The 17764-nt window shown below is 32.0% G+C and overlaps 1 protein-coding gene across 2 annotated transcripts in view; it reads left to right on the forward strand.

Annotated features, from left to right (window-relative positions):
- LOC143042516 (large ribosomal subunit protein bL9m-like) overlaps positions 1-15713 on the forward strand; it is a 45651-nt gene extending 29938 nt beyond the window's left edge. For both annotated transcript variants that reach the window (XM_076214871.1, XM_076214870.1), the window contains 4 exons: positions 11434-11484; positions 12035-12136; positions 13612-13695; positions 15548-15713. In XM_076214871.1, the coding sequence (XP_076070986.1) occupies positions 11434-11484; positions 12035-12136; positions 13612-13695; positions 15548-15694 (384 nt within the window). In that variant the 3' untranslated portion in view covers positions 15695-15713. The remainder of the gene's footprint in view (positions 1-11433; positions 11485-12034; positions 12137-13611; positions 13696-15547) is intronic.
- The last annotated feature ends 2051 nt before the right edge of the window (positions 15714-17764 follow it).

Genomic DNA, 17764 nt, shown 5'->3' on the forward strand with positions numbered 1-17764 from the left:
TCGGGGCCTTTTATAGCTGACTATGCGGTATGGGCTTTGCTCATTGTTGACGGCTGTGCAGTGACCTATAGTTGGTAATTTCTGTGTCATTTTGGTCACTTGTGGAGATTTGTTTCTTTGGCAATCATACCACATCTTTTTTATGCCCCACCTACGATAGTAGAGGGGCATTATGTCTTCTAGTCTGTGCCTCCGTTCGTCCGTCCGTCCATCTGTGCCTCCGTTTGTTCGTCCGTCCGTCCGGTTAAAGTTTTTGGTCAAGGTAGTTTTTGAAGAAGTTGAAGTCCAATCAGCTTGAAACTTAGTACACATGTTCCCATGATATGATCTTTCTAATTTTAATGCCAAATTATAGTTTTGACCCCATTTTCATTTTCCACTGAAAATAAAAATTTTTGTGTGAAGTTCAGGTTAAAGTTTTTGGTCGAGGTAGTTTTTGATGAAGTTAAAGTTTCATCAAATTGAAACTTAGTACACATGTTCCCTATGATATGATCTTTCTAATTTTAATTCCAAATTAAAGTTTTGACCCCAATTTCACAGTCCACTGAACATAGAAAATGATAGTGCGAGTGGGGCATTCGTGTACTATGGACACATTCTTGTTTTTATATCCATTGTACACATTTTGTTTTTGTCTCTGATATAGTCACCTTAAAAGGGTTCCTCTTAATAGTCCATTTGCCAATTACCGATTTGATTCTGTTATTACACACTTTGTCAATCGTAGACTGGTTCCATACCGGACAAAATTGGCTTTTGTCAATGCAAAGTATGATGAATTGAAAGTGATGTATCGCCGGTTTAACTAATTTTTCATAAAAAATAATTTTTGATGTCAAAAGTATTTAGATTAACAAATTAATGTAACTAAAAGATTTGAAACCTTAAAGATTACTCACATTACGCACAGGTAAATTTGCTCGTTCTGCTAGCTCTCCATTAAAAATTAAAATTAATGTCCCTCATAAGGGAGACACCTGAAATAGGGATCTCTAATTACAAGGTCAATTACGGGATTTGGCAAATAGCCTATTGTCAAAATGACTGGTTTTGTACTTATTTTCATTTCAAATACTATAGATGAATATAATAGGACAGACAAGGAACAACCAATGCAATGCATATGCAATGTATTTAATAAATTTGGCCAAGCAACTCTACAGGAAAGCTCCCAGCAATTGTACAGGAAGGGTCCGAGTGATTGTACAGTAAACATGCAAGCTATTGTACAGTCAATAAAAATATCCTACATGGAGAAAATGAATATATTTGGATTTCTACTGGGACAATGGCTTTGAAACTTTTAGACAGGTAAGACTATATATCAGAAAAGGTACATGTGAAGAGTCAGGTAGCAAGCAGTGATTTTTTTATGTTTATTTGACATTTTTTATATTTGTTGTGTGATAATTTTGATCGTTTTACACGGAGCTCCATCATTCTAAGGAAAACGTTTGGATGCATATATCTTTCTTATTATTTTATTGGTTCATATTTACATAAAGAATGTTTGAGCAACCAAAACTTGAAGTAGAAACGTTATATAGTAACATAAGAGTTCATCAAAGTTTCCATCAAGCAACTAGGTATTTTGCAAATGTTGGAGCCCCACTTGACAGTCTCCTGAATTACCAAATTATTAGAAAACCGTACAGTTCTGTTCCACACTGTGTGTATTCACGAAACCAAAAAAAATTGGTATCCAACAAATAATAATGAATCCACAGAATCTCTTAGATTATCTGAAATATTGAAGATTGATTTCTTTTAATATGGGTGATTATTTGTATACAAAAAGCACATAAAATCAGTGAAAAAACATATAAATTTGTCTTAAAATCGGCAAATCTCTAATTCTACTTCATAGATTTTTCTTAAAAAACTTTATGTTGTTGACACATAAATTTCTGTTTTAATGATATAAAATAATCATATGGTTACTGACTTTGTTTTTGGCTAAAAATCAATTTGTTACCTAGTTTGTAGTGAAAAGCATCAAAAATCAATGTTTTCAACCTGCAATGCGGCGATGTTACAATTATTTTGAAGTTTTATTGGATTTTTTCACAAAGAACACAACTTTGAATGATGCATACCGTAAAAACAAAGTCAGTGACCCTATCTTTATTTTGTATCATTATGACGGAATCAACAACATCAACAAAATTAGTTCTCCTTGAATATTTTTTTTTCCCACCTAGACGTTTTTCTTGTGCATATATTGCTCCTATCGATTCAACCACATTATTGCTCCATTTGTAAATAAAAGGTAAAAAATCGGAATGCCAATATGTAATTGTGTTAGCTCATTGCAATGAACAAGTAGTTATTGAACACACAGTTATTTGACATGGATTGTTTTAACATTGAAGACCAGTTCTAGGAGACAAAAATAAAAAATCTTTTGTTAGATGACCACAACCACACCAATACTTGTTATAGTCCTTTACTCTGAGGTCCAAAGGCTGTTTTGTTAGATGACCACAACCACACCAATACTTGTTATAGTCCTTTACTCTGAGGTCCAAAGGCTGTTTTGCCAGACAAGCAGTTAATCAATTTACAAAAAATACCTTTTTTATCAATTTTACAATGTTTGGTGGAACAATTAAATTTCTAAAGCTCGATCAAGGAAATTGACAACTTGAACATTATGCCATATGTTGTGAAGAAAACTTCCATCTAGTGTGATGGTCAGCATTTGTTACTTGCTCATCAATTTTGTTCTGATGAATAAACAAATAATTTCTGAATTTATTGCAATTACTTTGTCAATTTTACAATTAAATTAAATAAAGGGATTACACCATTTCTCAAAGTAACTTATCAAGTTAATGATCACACTGACAAGTAATCATGATTACAATGAGTTTTTAAATAACTCCTTGGAGTTTTGTATTTTCTTTTATTATGTTTCTTTAAAATAAATAAGATATTAATGTTTTTTTTCTGCCAAGTTGGTCAGCGATTGATTTTTCATCTGACTATCGATATAAGACTGTTGGTCAGCGATTGATTTTTCATCTGACTATCGATATAAGACTGTTGGCCATTTTTAGCTCACCTGGCCCACAGGGCCAAGTGAGCTTTTCTCATCACTTGTCGTCTGTCGTCCTGCGTCCTTCATCTGGCGTCCTGTACTTTTACAAAAATCTTTTCCTCTGAAACTACTGGGCCAATTTTACCGAAACTTGGCCACACGATGACCCGGCCATCCAACCAAGATGGCCACCATGGCTAAAAATAGAACATAGGGGTAAAATGTAGATTTTGGATAATATCTTAGAAACCAAAACATTTAAAGCAAATCTGACAAGGGGGTAAAATTGTTTATAAGGTCTAGATCTATCTGCCCTGAAATTTTCAGACAAATCGGACAACCTGTTGTTGGGTTGCTGCCCCTGAATTAGTAATTTTAAGAAAATTTTGCAGTTTTTGGTTATTATCTTGAATATTATAAAAGATAGAGATAAATTTTAAACAGCAATAATGTTCAGTAAAGTAAGATCTACAAATAAGTCAACATGACCATTTTGGTCATTTGACCCCTTAAGGAGTTATTGCCCTTTATAGTAATTTTTTACCAATTTTTCATGAATTTTTGTAATCTTTTACAAAAATCTTCTCCTCTGAAACTACTGGGCCAAATTTAACCAAACTTAGCTACAATAATTATTATGGTTTCTAGTTTAAAAATGTATGCTGTGACCCAGCCAATCAACCAAGATGGCTACCATGGCTAGAAATAGAAAATAGGGGAAAAAATGTAGTTTTTGGCTTAAAACTCTGAAACCAAAGCATTTAGAGCAAATCTGACAAGAATTTTAATGGTTTATCAAGTTACTATTATAGATAGAGATAAACTGTAAACAGCAATAATGATCAGCAAAGTAAGATCTACAAACAGGTTGACCCCTTAAGGAGTTATTGCCCTTTATAGTATTTTTTTACCAATTTTTCATCAATTTTTATACGACCGCAAAAATTGAAAATTTTTTGGTCGTATATTGGTATCACGTTGGCGTCGTCATCTGCATCGTCGTCATCATTGTCCAAATACTTTTAGTTTTCGCACTCTAACTTTAGTAAAAGTGAATAGAAATCTATGAAATTTTAACACAAGGTTTATGACCACAAAAGGAAGGTTGGGATTGATTTTGGGAGTTTTGGTCCCAACATTTTAGGAATTAGGGGCCAAAAAGGGCCCAAATAAGCATTTTCTTGGTTTTCGCACTATAACTTTAGTTTAAGTGAATAGAATTTTGACACAAGGTTTATGACCACAAAAGGAGATTGGGATTGATTTTGGGAGTTTTGGTTCCAACAGTTTAGGAATTAGGGGCCCAAAAATGGGCCCAAATAAGCATTATTCTTGGTTTTCACACCATTACTTTAGTATAAGTAAATAGAAATCTATGAAATTTAAACACAAGGTTTATGACCATAAAAGGAAGGGTTGGTTTGATTTTAGGAGTTTTGGTCCCAACAGTTTAGGAATAAGGGGCCCAAAAGGTCCAAAATTGAACTTGAATAATTGGGGTTCTTTGATATGCCGAATCTAACTGTGTATGTAGATTCTTAATTTTTGGTCCCGTTTTCAAATTGGTCTACATTAAAGTCCAAAGGGTCCAAAATTAAACTTAGTTTGATTTTAACAAAAACTGAATCCTTGGGGTTCTTTGATATGCTGAATCTAAAAATGTATTTAGATTTTTGATTATTGGCCCAGTTTTCAAGATGGTCCAAATCAGGGTCCAAAATTAAACTTTGTTTGATTTCATCAAAAATTGAATAATTGTGGTTCTTTGATATGCCGAATCTAACTGCATGTGTATGTAGATTCTTAATTTTTGGTCCCGTTTTCAAATTGGTCTACATTAAAGTCCAAAGGGTCCAAAATTAAACTAAGTTTGATTTTAACTAAAATTGAATTCTTGGGCTTTTTTGATATGCTGAATCTAAACATGTACTTAGATTTTTTATTATGGGCCCAGTTTTCAAGTTGGTTCAAATCAGAATCCAAAATTATTATATTAAGTATTGTGCAATAGCAAGAAATTTTCAATACTAAGCACAGTATTGTGCAATAGCAAGAAATCTTCAATTGCACAGTATTGTGCAATAGCAAATATTTTCAATTACACAGTATTGCGCAATAGATAGAAATATCTAATTGCACAATATTGTGCAATAGCAAGAAATTTTCAATTGGAGTTATCTTTCTTTGTCCAGAATAGTAGTTGAATCAACTTAAATCATTGTTTTATTTTTATACAATATACAATGTATATTCACTTTTACTACCAACTGATAAATTAAAACAATCTTTACCATTCAGTGATAAAAAGCACTTTATTTTACATTTTGATATTTTATGATGTATTTAAATGAGTAGTTATTGTTGCAATTAAAATAAAATGAAAAGGAGTAGGTCCAGTAAGACCCCTTTTTGGCCCCAAAATATAGCAGTTTTATAAAGTTTTTAAAATGTAAACTTTTATTTATTTATTGGACAGAAGAATGCTTCTGCTACATAAATATGGGCTGTTTTTGACATAAAAATGTACACACATCAGGTACTAGCACCATAAAGTCATGCTAAATTACTGAAATCTTCACAATTCTAGCATTTTGGTTAAATTTTAGACGGTTTTCGTGTAAAATGAAAGTGGCCGCATTCGTGTTCATCCTTTATATTGAAATGTAAGTTGTATTTTATGATAATACATAACATATATAAAGGTTAAGGATGAACACGGATGCGGCCACTTTCATTTTTGACAAAAACCATCTGAAAAGTGACATTTTTCGGCATATTTGGTAGATTTTTCATATTTGAGCTTGAATCGGATCGTTTTTAATGACTAAATCAGTTAAAATCTTTCACATAAACTAACTGATTTAAACGAAATAGACACTTAAGTGTTTAAAAAGTGGTCAAAATCTTTCGTCAGATGAACCTGAAATTTGAGGCCAAAATCGATCCTTACCGGACCTACTCCTTTCTTCAAACATTTTTTTGAGAGGATTAATATTCAACAGCATAGTGAATTGCTCAAAGGCAAAAAAAATATTTTAAGTTCATTAGACCACATTCATTCTGTGTCAGAAACCTATGCTGTGTCAACTATTTAATCACAATCCAAATTTAGAGCTGAATCCAGCTTGAATGTTTTGTCCATACTTGCCCCAACTGTTCAGGGTTCAACCTCTGCGGTCGTATAAATCTGCGCCCTGCAGAGCATCCGGTTGTAATCTTTTACAAAAATCTTCTCCGACAACTACTTGGCCAAATTTAACCAAGCTTAGCTACAATAATTATTAGAGTATCTAGTTTAAAAAATGAGTGCAATGATCCAGTCGACCAACCAAGATGGCCACTATGGCTAGAAATAGAACATAGGGGTAAAATGTAGTTTTCGGCTTATAACTCTGAAACCAAAACATTTAGAGAAAATCTGACAAGATTTTAAATTGTTTATCAAAACACTGTATATCTGCCCTGAAATTACTATTATAGATAGAGATAAACTGTAAACAGCAATAATGATCAGAAAAGTAAGATCTACAAATAGGTCAACATGACCAAAATGGTCAGTTGACCCCTTAAGGAGTTATTGCCCTTTATAGTAAATTTTTAACAATTTTCATTAATATGGTAAATGTTTGTAAATTTTTACAAAATATTTCCCTCTGTAACTTTAGGGCCAAGTTTATTATAGATAGAGAAAATTGAAAGAAGCAAGAATGTTCAGTAAAGATCTACAAACACATCACCATCACCAAAACACAATTTTGTCATGAATCCATCTGTGTCCTTTGTTTAACATGCACATAGACCAAGGTGAGCGACACAGGCTCTCAATAAGAGCCTCTAGTTACAACAGCTAACATTACATTTTAATAACTTTCAAAATATCCTGGATTTCTACCAAACTTGTACAGAAGCTTGTTTATGATCATATAGATAATATATCCAGAAATAAAGTTTGTAAAAAAACCTCCTTTCGTATATTACTTATAAATGGACTTAAGTTTTTTTCCAGTTAAAATTACATACTCTGCAGTTAAAGTTTTTAAAACATTTATTAGATTTCATAAACCATCCTGGATTTTAACCAAATTTCACCTATTTACTGTGACATATATATATAAGACTTTATTTTATCATAGTATATTTTCTTAATTTGTATTTTATTATGATAATATATATAGTTTCCACCACAAATGATGGGGATCTCCTCCCGACACAGAAGCGAAAAGAACCACTAAAGGGCCGGAATCGTTTCATTCTCATTTTAACTCCAAGTCCTAGGCATATATTCAAAATTAAAATGTGGAAACACAAATAATCTTTAACAAAATCAATGTAAAAACAATGCGGAAAAGAGTACTATGAAAATGTGGAAACGTAGGAATTTTAATGTGGAAACGTAGGAATTTTAATGTGGAAACGTAGTGCCAAAATGCGGAAATGTAAAACGCCGAAATAAATGATCAAGACAAGACACCTTAATATTTCCCTCTCATTGACAGCTATTTAATAGGGTTTTAATCTCAAATCTTTTCTTTTTTGTCTAAACAAATAAATTTATTGTCATAGTAAGATTATACTACAATATAAGTCTTGTGGTAACAAATTTGTCCTGAGTTCCAACCCATCTGTGTGAAACCAAAGACTTTAAAATGTGTATTTTGCTGCTTCTCTTCCAAGCATGATTTGGAGTTAGAATATAGTGTTCATGTTGGATGACAATATAAAAATCTTGGCTCAGCATGAACAAAGCAGCATTTATTTTTAAATTGCATTAACATGTTCTTGTTTTAAATGTCCATTTGAATTTGCTGCCATCCTCATCATGCATCTAGAAATTGGAAATGTTTCCAAGAGACAACAGTTCGACTTCAGAGTTGAAAACAGCCCAAGGCAACCAACAGGTCTTCAAAACAGCAAATCCAATCCCCACCTGGAGGAGGGCTTGAGCAGGCTCCTAAAAAAAATGATTAAGTAAAAATCGACCTCACACTAAAATCCATAACATAAAAATGAACTAAAATACCATCATCAAATATAAATATGAAGGAACATAACCCACAACTGGTTTTAGAATAAATGTGTTTCGGCTGTTGTCTGCTCTATGGCTGGGTTGTTGTCGCTTTGACACATTCCCTATTTCCATTTTCAATTTTATTATTTCCAATGCAAAGACTCCATGAGTGAATCACTTTTACATGTTATACCAAATTATGCAATTTTTATAACCTGACAACAAATACTATCCACTACCACACAATATATAACATGTGGTAATATGAATATTCAGTAAGTTATTGTTTCCTTTTAGTTGCTTGAGGTGTTGCAATAAGTCTATATTGGTCTGTTGAATGACAATATTGTTAAAGCTTCTTTATTCATAAATCAAATATTTGCAATGACTACAAATATCTTTGTGTGTTAATACATTTAAAAATACAAGTGCTAACATTTTACCTTTTTAGCTCACTTGGTGTCAGAGTGTTGTAAACTTTTTTAAAATCTTCTCCGCATGTGCTCTGGATGGGTCTGCAGATCCTGCTTCAATAGTGGCATGCTTCATTTTCCTCATGTTAGTACATATCCGTTGATAAACTAATTCTGTACGTCAAATTCAAAGAAAAGAGGTTTCAACAATTGAAACATATCTGTCTTCATCTGTCTTAACAGATATTTCATAGTAGTCAACCAACTCATGCTATGTTGAAATGAGAAGTTCACAACTTGGAAGCTGAAATTATCTCTTTTGTCATAAATTTTTGTTCTCAACTAACATTGTAATTTGGTAACAGTAGTTTATGTCACTGCAGGCAGCAGTCAATAAAAAAAAAATAAGTATTGATTTTCTTTGTAAATACAGAAAATATATTGATAAAACTATGTAAATATGTATTGTATGTTATAATGAGGTGGGGGAAGGGGTTTAACTGTTATGCTGTTATGGGGCAATTTAATTCTTTGTTATCTGTTATTTTGAAAATATATTTGTTGTTAGCTGTTATTGTCTTCTTCTTTGTTAGCTGTTATTGGGCTTTTAGTTTTTTTTGTTATCTGTTATTGTGATAATGTATTTGCTGTTAACTGTTATTGAAAATTGAAATGTTAGCATTTTTTTTGACAGTCAATATTCAGTATAAATATTGAAGATCATTGGACATTGGGGTCTACCACTACTGTAAATATGTTTGTCCCATATTCAGAGAAGGATTCCATTAACTTATACCCATCTCAGAAGTGAGGTCCAGGACAATTCAAGTATATCTTATGATTATCCTTTGTAATAAATTCCATTTTTTTTATGAATGTGTATTTAGAATTATATTAATTTTTTGTATGCGAATAATGTTCCTTGTTTCCCATACGAACATATTAAATTAAAACAATTCTTAATATGACAAATAGGAAAACATATGGCCAGGAATATCTGACAAGGATCTCAATTAAGAACTAGGTCCTAACAACCACTTAACCTTTTATATAACATGGTATATTGACTCAGCTCTGTAATTCTTTTCAAAGCAGAACCAAATGCATTGTACAATGAAAGTTCCAACCATGTACTTGGGCCGAAGCTGCACATAACTCATTATACAAACAAAGATTTATTTCGTTTCAAGACATTGTTTTCCTACTAAACTATGTATTCTACTTACTAGTACACTTGGTACAATCAAAAACCTCAGCTGATAAAAAAATTGTTGAAATAAGGCCTTTGAAAATAGTGGAATAAATTGCTTTAGGAGTGTCAAAATTAGTTCGAAGTACTTGATAAATTTCATGCTTATAATTGGTGCTTTTGATTTTTCTACCCTATATACCACTTTGCCTCATAGTCTTATTAAGAAAAATTCACACACCTCATTAAATGGTCATTTAGAAAAAGTCAGAATATTCAAACTCTTTTAGGTCAAGTTTTTATTAGCAACAAAGGGAGCTTCAGTCAATATATATAAACAATACACCAACGTTTCATGAGAACTGCTGAAAGCATTTTTGAGTTATTTTTGAAAACTAGAAAATACCACCTTTTTCTAATGAATAAAATCCCTTAACTCAATAACATAAAATCTAAGATTAATAAAAATCAAAAGGGAGTTTACAACAATAAATATAAACATTTCAGCAAAGTTTCATGAGAACTGCTGAAAAAAATTTTTGTGTTAATGTCTGAAAACTGGAAAATCCCCCCTTTTTAATTAATAAAACCCGTTAACTCCGAAACTTAAAATCTAAAATTTATAAAAATTGAAAGTGACCTCATGTTAATAGATATAAACAATTCACCAAAATTCCTTGCTTTGTGAAAGCATTTTTGAGATATTATCAGAAAACTGAAGAAAAAAAAAACACACCAATTTTATTGAATAAAAACCCATTGCCCAGAAGCTTAAAATCTAAAATTTATAAAAAAAAAAAAAAAAAAAAAAAAGGGAGCTCACGTCAATAGATTTAAAAAAAAGTTTAATGCAAATTGGTTAAAGAGTTTTTAAGTTAATGTCCGACATGTTGACAACAGACGGACAACAGTATACCATGATACGTTCGTAAACGAGCGTATAATTTTTTTTATAATATATTGAGTAGTAATTTAAACACATTCTAGATACATAAATTAATACTAAAAACAAAGTCATAGAAAATGGAATGCATTACAAAGGATTATATCCATAATAAGAAATACTGATTTGTCAAAGACCAAATTATTTTTATATTTCATTTACTGTTATCTGTTTATGTCCATTTTAATTCCTTGTTATCTGTTATGAGCCAAACCAATTTGCTGTTTTGCTGTTATTGGGACCCCCCTTGCCCCCCCTCTTTAATGAACATAATTTGGTGATAAGTATAAAACTACCATACTCTCACTGTCCATATTAATGATATGAAGCCAGAAATTAATTGTATTTTTAAGGGCTGACAATGAAAGTGGGAATAAACCTAATTCAGAAAGTACAGCATTATTAACAGCACCTTTATTTACACCCAATAAAAATTTAGCAAATTTAATTTGAATTTTATTTGGACTGAAGTTTGCATAGTTTGACTCGATGGTAGTATTTTGTTTCACAATAGTAGCCCAAACTTCACTGCTATATAACAGAATAGGTTTAACGCATGAATCAAAAAGCTTTAAATGTGGTAGTAAATTCATCTTTTCAGATGAATTGGATGAAACAGATAGTGAGACAGTCAATTGTGTCTTATGTTGCAGATTGAGGTTACACATATTGTTAATACTGTGAATTCATTGATATTCATTGGATACTACTGTAATATAGTCATGGAATTCATGGGTAAAAAGTAAGAATGTTGTAACAAAAATAGTTACTGATTATTCCTAAACCAAATCATAGGGTTACCTCAGACTGACATTAACATCTATTGTATATTTCCAGGAAACAGGAGAAATTAGGAAATATAAGAACTTCACACCATATACAAGAAAGGTAAAGAATATAGTGCTAATTTCCAATCTAAGGGATGTAATAGATAAGGATTAACACTTTAAAAAGAAAACAAAACTTCAAATATACATATGATTTTGGCCAAGTGCAAATGATTGAAAAATTATCACTTTTGACACAAATTAAGCATTAAGTTAGTTGTCTTGAATGCTAAATATCAGATGAACTTTATTAATTTCTTATCTTTATCTTGCTTAAACTAGTAACTATTGATATTTGTTTTTCATTTCAGTATTTCAATGAAGAAATCTTCACAATGTTGAATTACAAATGTATTTACTTTTTGAACATCAATCAAAGATCGTAAAAAGACAAGTATATGTAATGTTTAAACATTTTTTTATGCTGCTTTTTATTGGTCCTCACTGATTTGACTGTTTACTTAAAAAACTTGGAAATCTAGAAGTAAAAAAAAAGCAAAATAATTCACTTGCATTTATTTCTGTGTAAATAGATATTTATGTAAAGAACCCGATGTTCTATTACTGTCTATGATGAAAATTATTTATGTCAAATGGTTTTATCATTATAGTTTTTGAAGGAAATATCAGAATTACACCTTCCCATACCAATGAATGGAGACACCAAATGGCAGCTAGAAAAGTCACATGTCAGAATAGCTCTCAGACTTTTGGTAAATATTAAAAGCACAAACCATGCATTTTTTTGGGGCACAGTGTTTTTTTAAAAAAAAAAAAGATGTGGTATGCTTTCCAATGAGACAGTTCTCCACAAAAGACCAAATGACACAGAAGTTAACAACTATAGGTCACTGTACGGACATAAACAATAAGCAAAACCAATACCGCATAATCAGCTGTAAAAGGCACTTAAATGACAATATAAAACAATTCAAACGAGAAAACTAATGACCTTATTTATGTTAAAAAAAAAATAAACAAAAAACTTATATGTAACATATAAATAAACGACAATCACCGAGTTACAGGCTCCTTATATCATGTTCTCAAATCTAGATATCATCTCCCATATAGAAAAAAAAACGCGTGAAAAAATAATCTATTATGTGTTGCTCTCCTAGATACAAAATGTATCCAAAATCAAAGACTAATGCTCAGGTTGGTTGTCACCGTGCAACACAGTTAATAATATAAAAAAGAAGATGTGGTATGATTGTCAATAAGACAACTATCCACAAAAGACCAAAATGACACAAACATTAACAATTATAGGTCACCGTACGGCCTTCAACAATGAGCAAAGCCCATACCGCATATATAGTCAGCTATAAAAAGCCCTGATAAGACAATGTAAAACAATTCAAGCGAGAAAACTAATGGCCTCATTTATGTAAAAAAATGAACGAAAAACAAATATGTAACACTTAAACAACGACAACCACTGAATTACAGGCTCCTGACTTGGGACAGGCACATACAAAAATAATGTGGCGGGGTTAAACATGTTAGTGGGATCCCAAGCCTCCCCCTAACCTGGGACAGTGGTATAACAGTACAACATAAGAACGAACTATAAAAATCAGTTAAAAAAGGCTTAACTCATCAGATAGACAAAAAAATAACACCATAAAGGAAAAAAATAAAACTCCTTTTGTCATAAGACACTGTCAAACATCCAAACATACTATCCACACTCGTCTGTGTCCACACTTGTTTTTTAAAAAAAATATTTCTTGTTAAAAGTTGAATACAATTAGTTGTCTCAAGACAAAAAATAATTAACATTTTAACAAGTTGATACAAAAAAAATCATAATCAGATGGAAAAGTGTGTTTACATCTGTTGGTAGCAATGTGCTTTGGGCAGGAAAATATGGAAATTTCTCTTTGTCAAGAACAACAGTGTATCTGATATTTATAGGTAGTAATAAATTTCAATCTGTGTTATAGCTGAAATGGGAATGTTATTTAAATTTGTTTAAAGAATGAGGATTATCTTGGGAATAGAGTGAAACTGGAAATCTTAGTATATACTTACTTTACATGAGTTTTTGGTAATGATTGCATGAAAAACTCTATGATACTGACTTCTATACTATTAAGTAGGGATGTCAAGGTTACTGGAATTAAATTAATTGACAAATAACATTTTGCTTTTTGACCATTTAATTGTCTTTTTTTTTAATCAGAATGTAGAAATATCAGACGAAGGCTGCATAGAACTTCCAGAAGAGCCTGTGACTACACCAGGGAGATTAACGCTTGGAATAACTGTAAGTAGACAACTTCCTTTTTTATGAGCATTTTGACATCTAGAAGTCATTTGGTTGTGCAACAAAATTTTCTTACTGCTCATACAACTGACCTACCAACAACTGTCATGCAAGTGGGAGATTTAGCTAGCTGTAAAACCAGATTTTACACAACATTTTCTTTGCAAAATGCATGTACCAGGTCAAGAATATTTTTTCATATAGTCTTATGTTTGAATTTGTGAGGTTTTGTAGACTTTATGATTTTTATCAGTACTTGTCGTCTGTTGTCTGTCGTCTTCGTCATTGTTAACTTTTTACATTTTAAACATCTTCTAGAAAAACCACCGTATGGGAAGGAACCAAACATAGCATGAATGTTTCTTATGAGATGCTGACCAAGTGTTGTTACTTTGTAGCCTATCCATCATTTAAGATGACCGCCAGCGGGGGGACTTAGTTTAACATGGGACCCTATGGGAAATACATTAAAATGTCTTCTTTTAGAGAACCACTGAATGGAATGAAACCAAACATAGCATGAATGTTCCTTATGAGGTGCTGACCAAGTGTTGTTACTTTTTAGCTGATTCGATCATCAAAGATGGCTGCAAGCGGGGGACTTAGTTTAATATAGGACCCTATGGGAAATACATACAAATGTCTATTTTTAAAGAATGGCTGTATGGAATGAAACCAAACAGCCTGAATGTTTCTTATGAGGTGCTGACCAAGTGTTGTTTCTTTGTCGTCAATCCATCATTCAAGATGCCGCCAGTGGGGGGACTTAGTTTAACATAGGACACTACGGGAAATGCATTCAAATGCTTTCTTATAGATCGAGAACCACTGAATGGAATGAAACCAAACATAACATGAATGTTCCTTATGAGGTGCTGACCAAGTGTTGTTACTTTTTAGCTGATTCGATCATCAAAGATGGTTGCAAGCGGGGGACTTAATTTAACAAAGGACCCTATGAGAAATACATACAAATGTCTTCTTTTAGAGAACCACAGAATGGAATCACTGTGCTTAAACGGCTGTGGGTAACTTAAGTTACCCACAGCCAAAGATGGCGGACTCTAAACTCGTTGATATTTAATTCATACAAAATGTACCTAATGCGATGTTTTTCATGCAGAATGTAAATATTTATAGGAATAAAGAAATGACTAACAATTACCATAAATTTGTTAATACAGAGTTCACTAAAGCGCAAGGTCAACTTTAATTTTTTTTAAAATGCATAAGATTTCCGTAACTTTTTGATCGAAACTAAGCAGACTGTCCGTAACTTTATTTTTAGATGTGGGTAACTTTTGATTTAAAATTTTAAGAATTTCAACAATTAGAAGACAATTAACATCATATTTGTAACCTTCGCGGCCGTTTATACTACTCATTCAACACCATATGTGATTTTATTAACGCATCATACTTACACCACAGAAGTTTTATGTGGGGTTTGTGGTACTCCATCCTGGTTATGGTTTGAACTTTTAGTTACTGATGTGCGTCTTATCAACGTTTTTCGCTTGTCAGACCAAGGCTTTTCCATACTCTTTAATGTTTTGAGTTTAATTATATGTTTGCCCCTACTGTTCAGGGTTGAACCAATGTGGCCGTAACCAGCTGCATTTGGCAAAGCAATTTATTTTAAAACTTTATTTGTCCTATTAGAATCAAATAATTCATGGAAGCCATAGATTTGTTGTAAATTTACACATGGACTGGACTCGTGAATAATTTTTGCATAAATATAAAGAATTGAGAATGCATTCCCATACATAGGATAGCTCACTTTGTGGTTTCTATCATGAGGAATGGTCCAAAAAATAAAAATAAAATGTTTTTTTCCATTCAATTTCAGATAAACAATACAAAATCAGTGAAGTTTAGAAGTACAGTATACCTTAAGTACAAAGATCCAGTGAAACAAAGAAAGTATCCAGAGCCACAGATAACAGTATGGAGAAATGAACCCCTAGAGTATGATGAATTGATACACTCTAATTGAATAAAAAAAGTTAACTTGATATTAAAGTTTGTTGGTTGTTTCTTTTAATTGTTCTGCACATACGTATGTAACTTTGTCACATTTTAAGGTCACCTGACACATAGGTCAAGTGAGCTATTCTCAACAAATATTGTTGTCTGTTTAACTTACAACTGAGCCAAATGGAGGCAAATCTAGTTACAATCATTGTTTGGCATCTTGTTTCAAAACTTGCCTGTTGATGCTAACTGCCTTCTGACAAGGTCCACATGGCTGAAAATAGAACAAAAGGGTAATACATGTTTATTTTTTGGGGCCGTTTATAGCTTGCTGTTTGGTGTAAGCCAAGGCAAAGATATTTTAATCTCAATACAATATAAAAGCAGATCAGCCATGCAATTCTTTCTTCAATTGCTTGTAAGTTCGACTAAAAGTAACGAAATTTCACTTTTTCAACCAAATGATATATCTTGTTAAGTATAATATCAAAAGATCTTTTTTTAAATCTTCAATAGGTCTTAGAGAGGCCGGATTCAGCTTTGGTGGAAAGCAATCAGGTTGACCGGGCGCGAACCAGGTTTCTACATAACCCTTTACGAAATCTAATAGATGACGTCTAGACTAAAATAGACACGAATGAAGCTACATATAATTGAGCCCATGCCCTGTAAATTGTTTATTGTAGACTTTTTATAGTTTGGATAAATGTTTGACATTGTTATAAATCAAATATAAGAATTTGAGTCGAATCAGTCCCTTTAAAGGACTCATAAAAAAAAGAAGATATGGTATGATTACCAATGAGAAAACTCTCCACAAGAGACCTAATAACACAGAAATTAACAATTTTAGGTCACTGTACGGCCTTCAACAATGAGCAAAGCCAATACTGCATAATTCAAACGAGAAAACTAACCGCATAATTAATGTACAAAAAATGAACGAAAAACAAATATGTAACACATAAACAAACGACAACCACTGAATTACACAGCTTTTATACACTGGGTAGAAATCTTCAGACAAATCCTTAAATAATAGCATTGCCCTTATACACTAAGTAGACATCTTCAGACTAATCCTTAAAGGCTTTATAGCCCTTATACACTAAATAGAAATCTTCAGACCAATCCTTAAAGGCTTTATAGCCCTTATACACTGGGTAGAAATCTTCAGAAAAATCCTTAAAGGAGTCAAAGCCCTTATACACTGGATAGAAAAGCATTAAAGGGGCACTAGTTACGAAACAATCTAAAGTATGATTGTGTTCCTTCAATCATTTATGTAAGTGAAATCCTTAAAGAAGTTATAGCCCTTTTCCTTGGGTGGAAATTTTAAGAATTGCGTGTAGCCACTTCTTGTCTGAAAATTTACAACACTAATTTTTGACAATTTTTCTTGATTCTATCGAAGGGACAGATTTTATATTGTCTACCGATTCATTATTAAACTCTTATATCTTGCCATAGTTTTAAAACATTTGATTTTTCTACACTTTACACAAGTATTCCCCATTCCAAACTAAAAAAAAACAATTGAAAGAGTTGGTATTGCTTTGTTTCATGAAAAAGAATGGCCAACGTAGATACAAGTATCAAATAGCTCTAATTGCATATCAATTGGTAAATTCAACTTCCTAGCCTTTCTTAAGACTATAAACATGGCTTTTCTTGCTTACTGTACAAGATGTGCTTTGGCGTCATTAAAATTACCCTTACATGAAAATATAATACCAAGGTATTGAAAATTTGTAACAATATTAAGGCTTTCACCACTATATTTAAAGTTCATATTATCTGTGTTAAGTCTAGATCTTGAAAATATTACAACTTTTGTCTTGGATATGTTAACTTGCATTTTCCAGGTTTGACAATATAAATACATGGCATTTAATGAGGCTTGTAACTCTGCTGCCGATTCGGCTAAAATTACAATATCATCTGCATACAATAACAAATATAAATGAAAATATATAGCGACTTCATCAGTATCAAGAAGACGTGCTGCAATACTCATATCAACTAAACCATTATATGAATGTGACATAAATTCGACCAAGTCATTTAAGAAAATGGCAAACAATACAGGAGA

Source organism: Mytilus galloprovincialis, chromosome 8, assembly GCF_965363235.1.
Source record: "Mytilus galloprovincialis chromosome 8, xbMytGall1.hap1.1, whole genome shotgun sequence".
Taxonomy (NCBI): domain Eukaryota; kingdom Metazoa; phylum Mollusca; class Bivalvia; order Mytilida; family Mytilidae; genus Mytilus; species Mytilus galloprovincialis.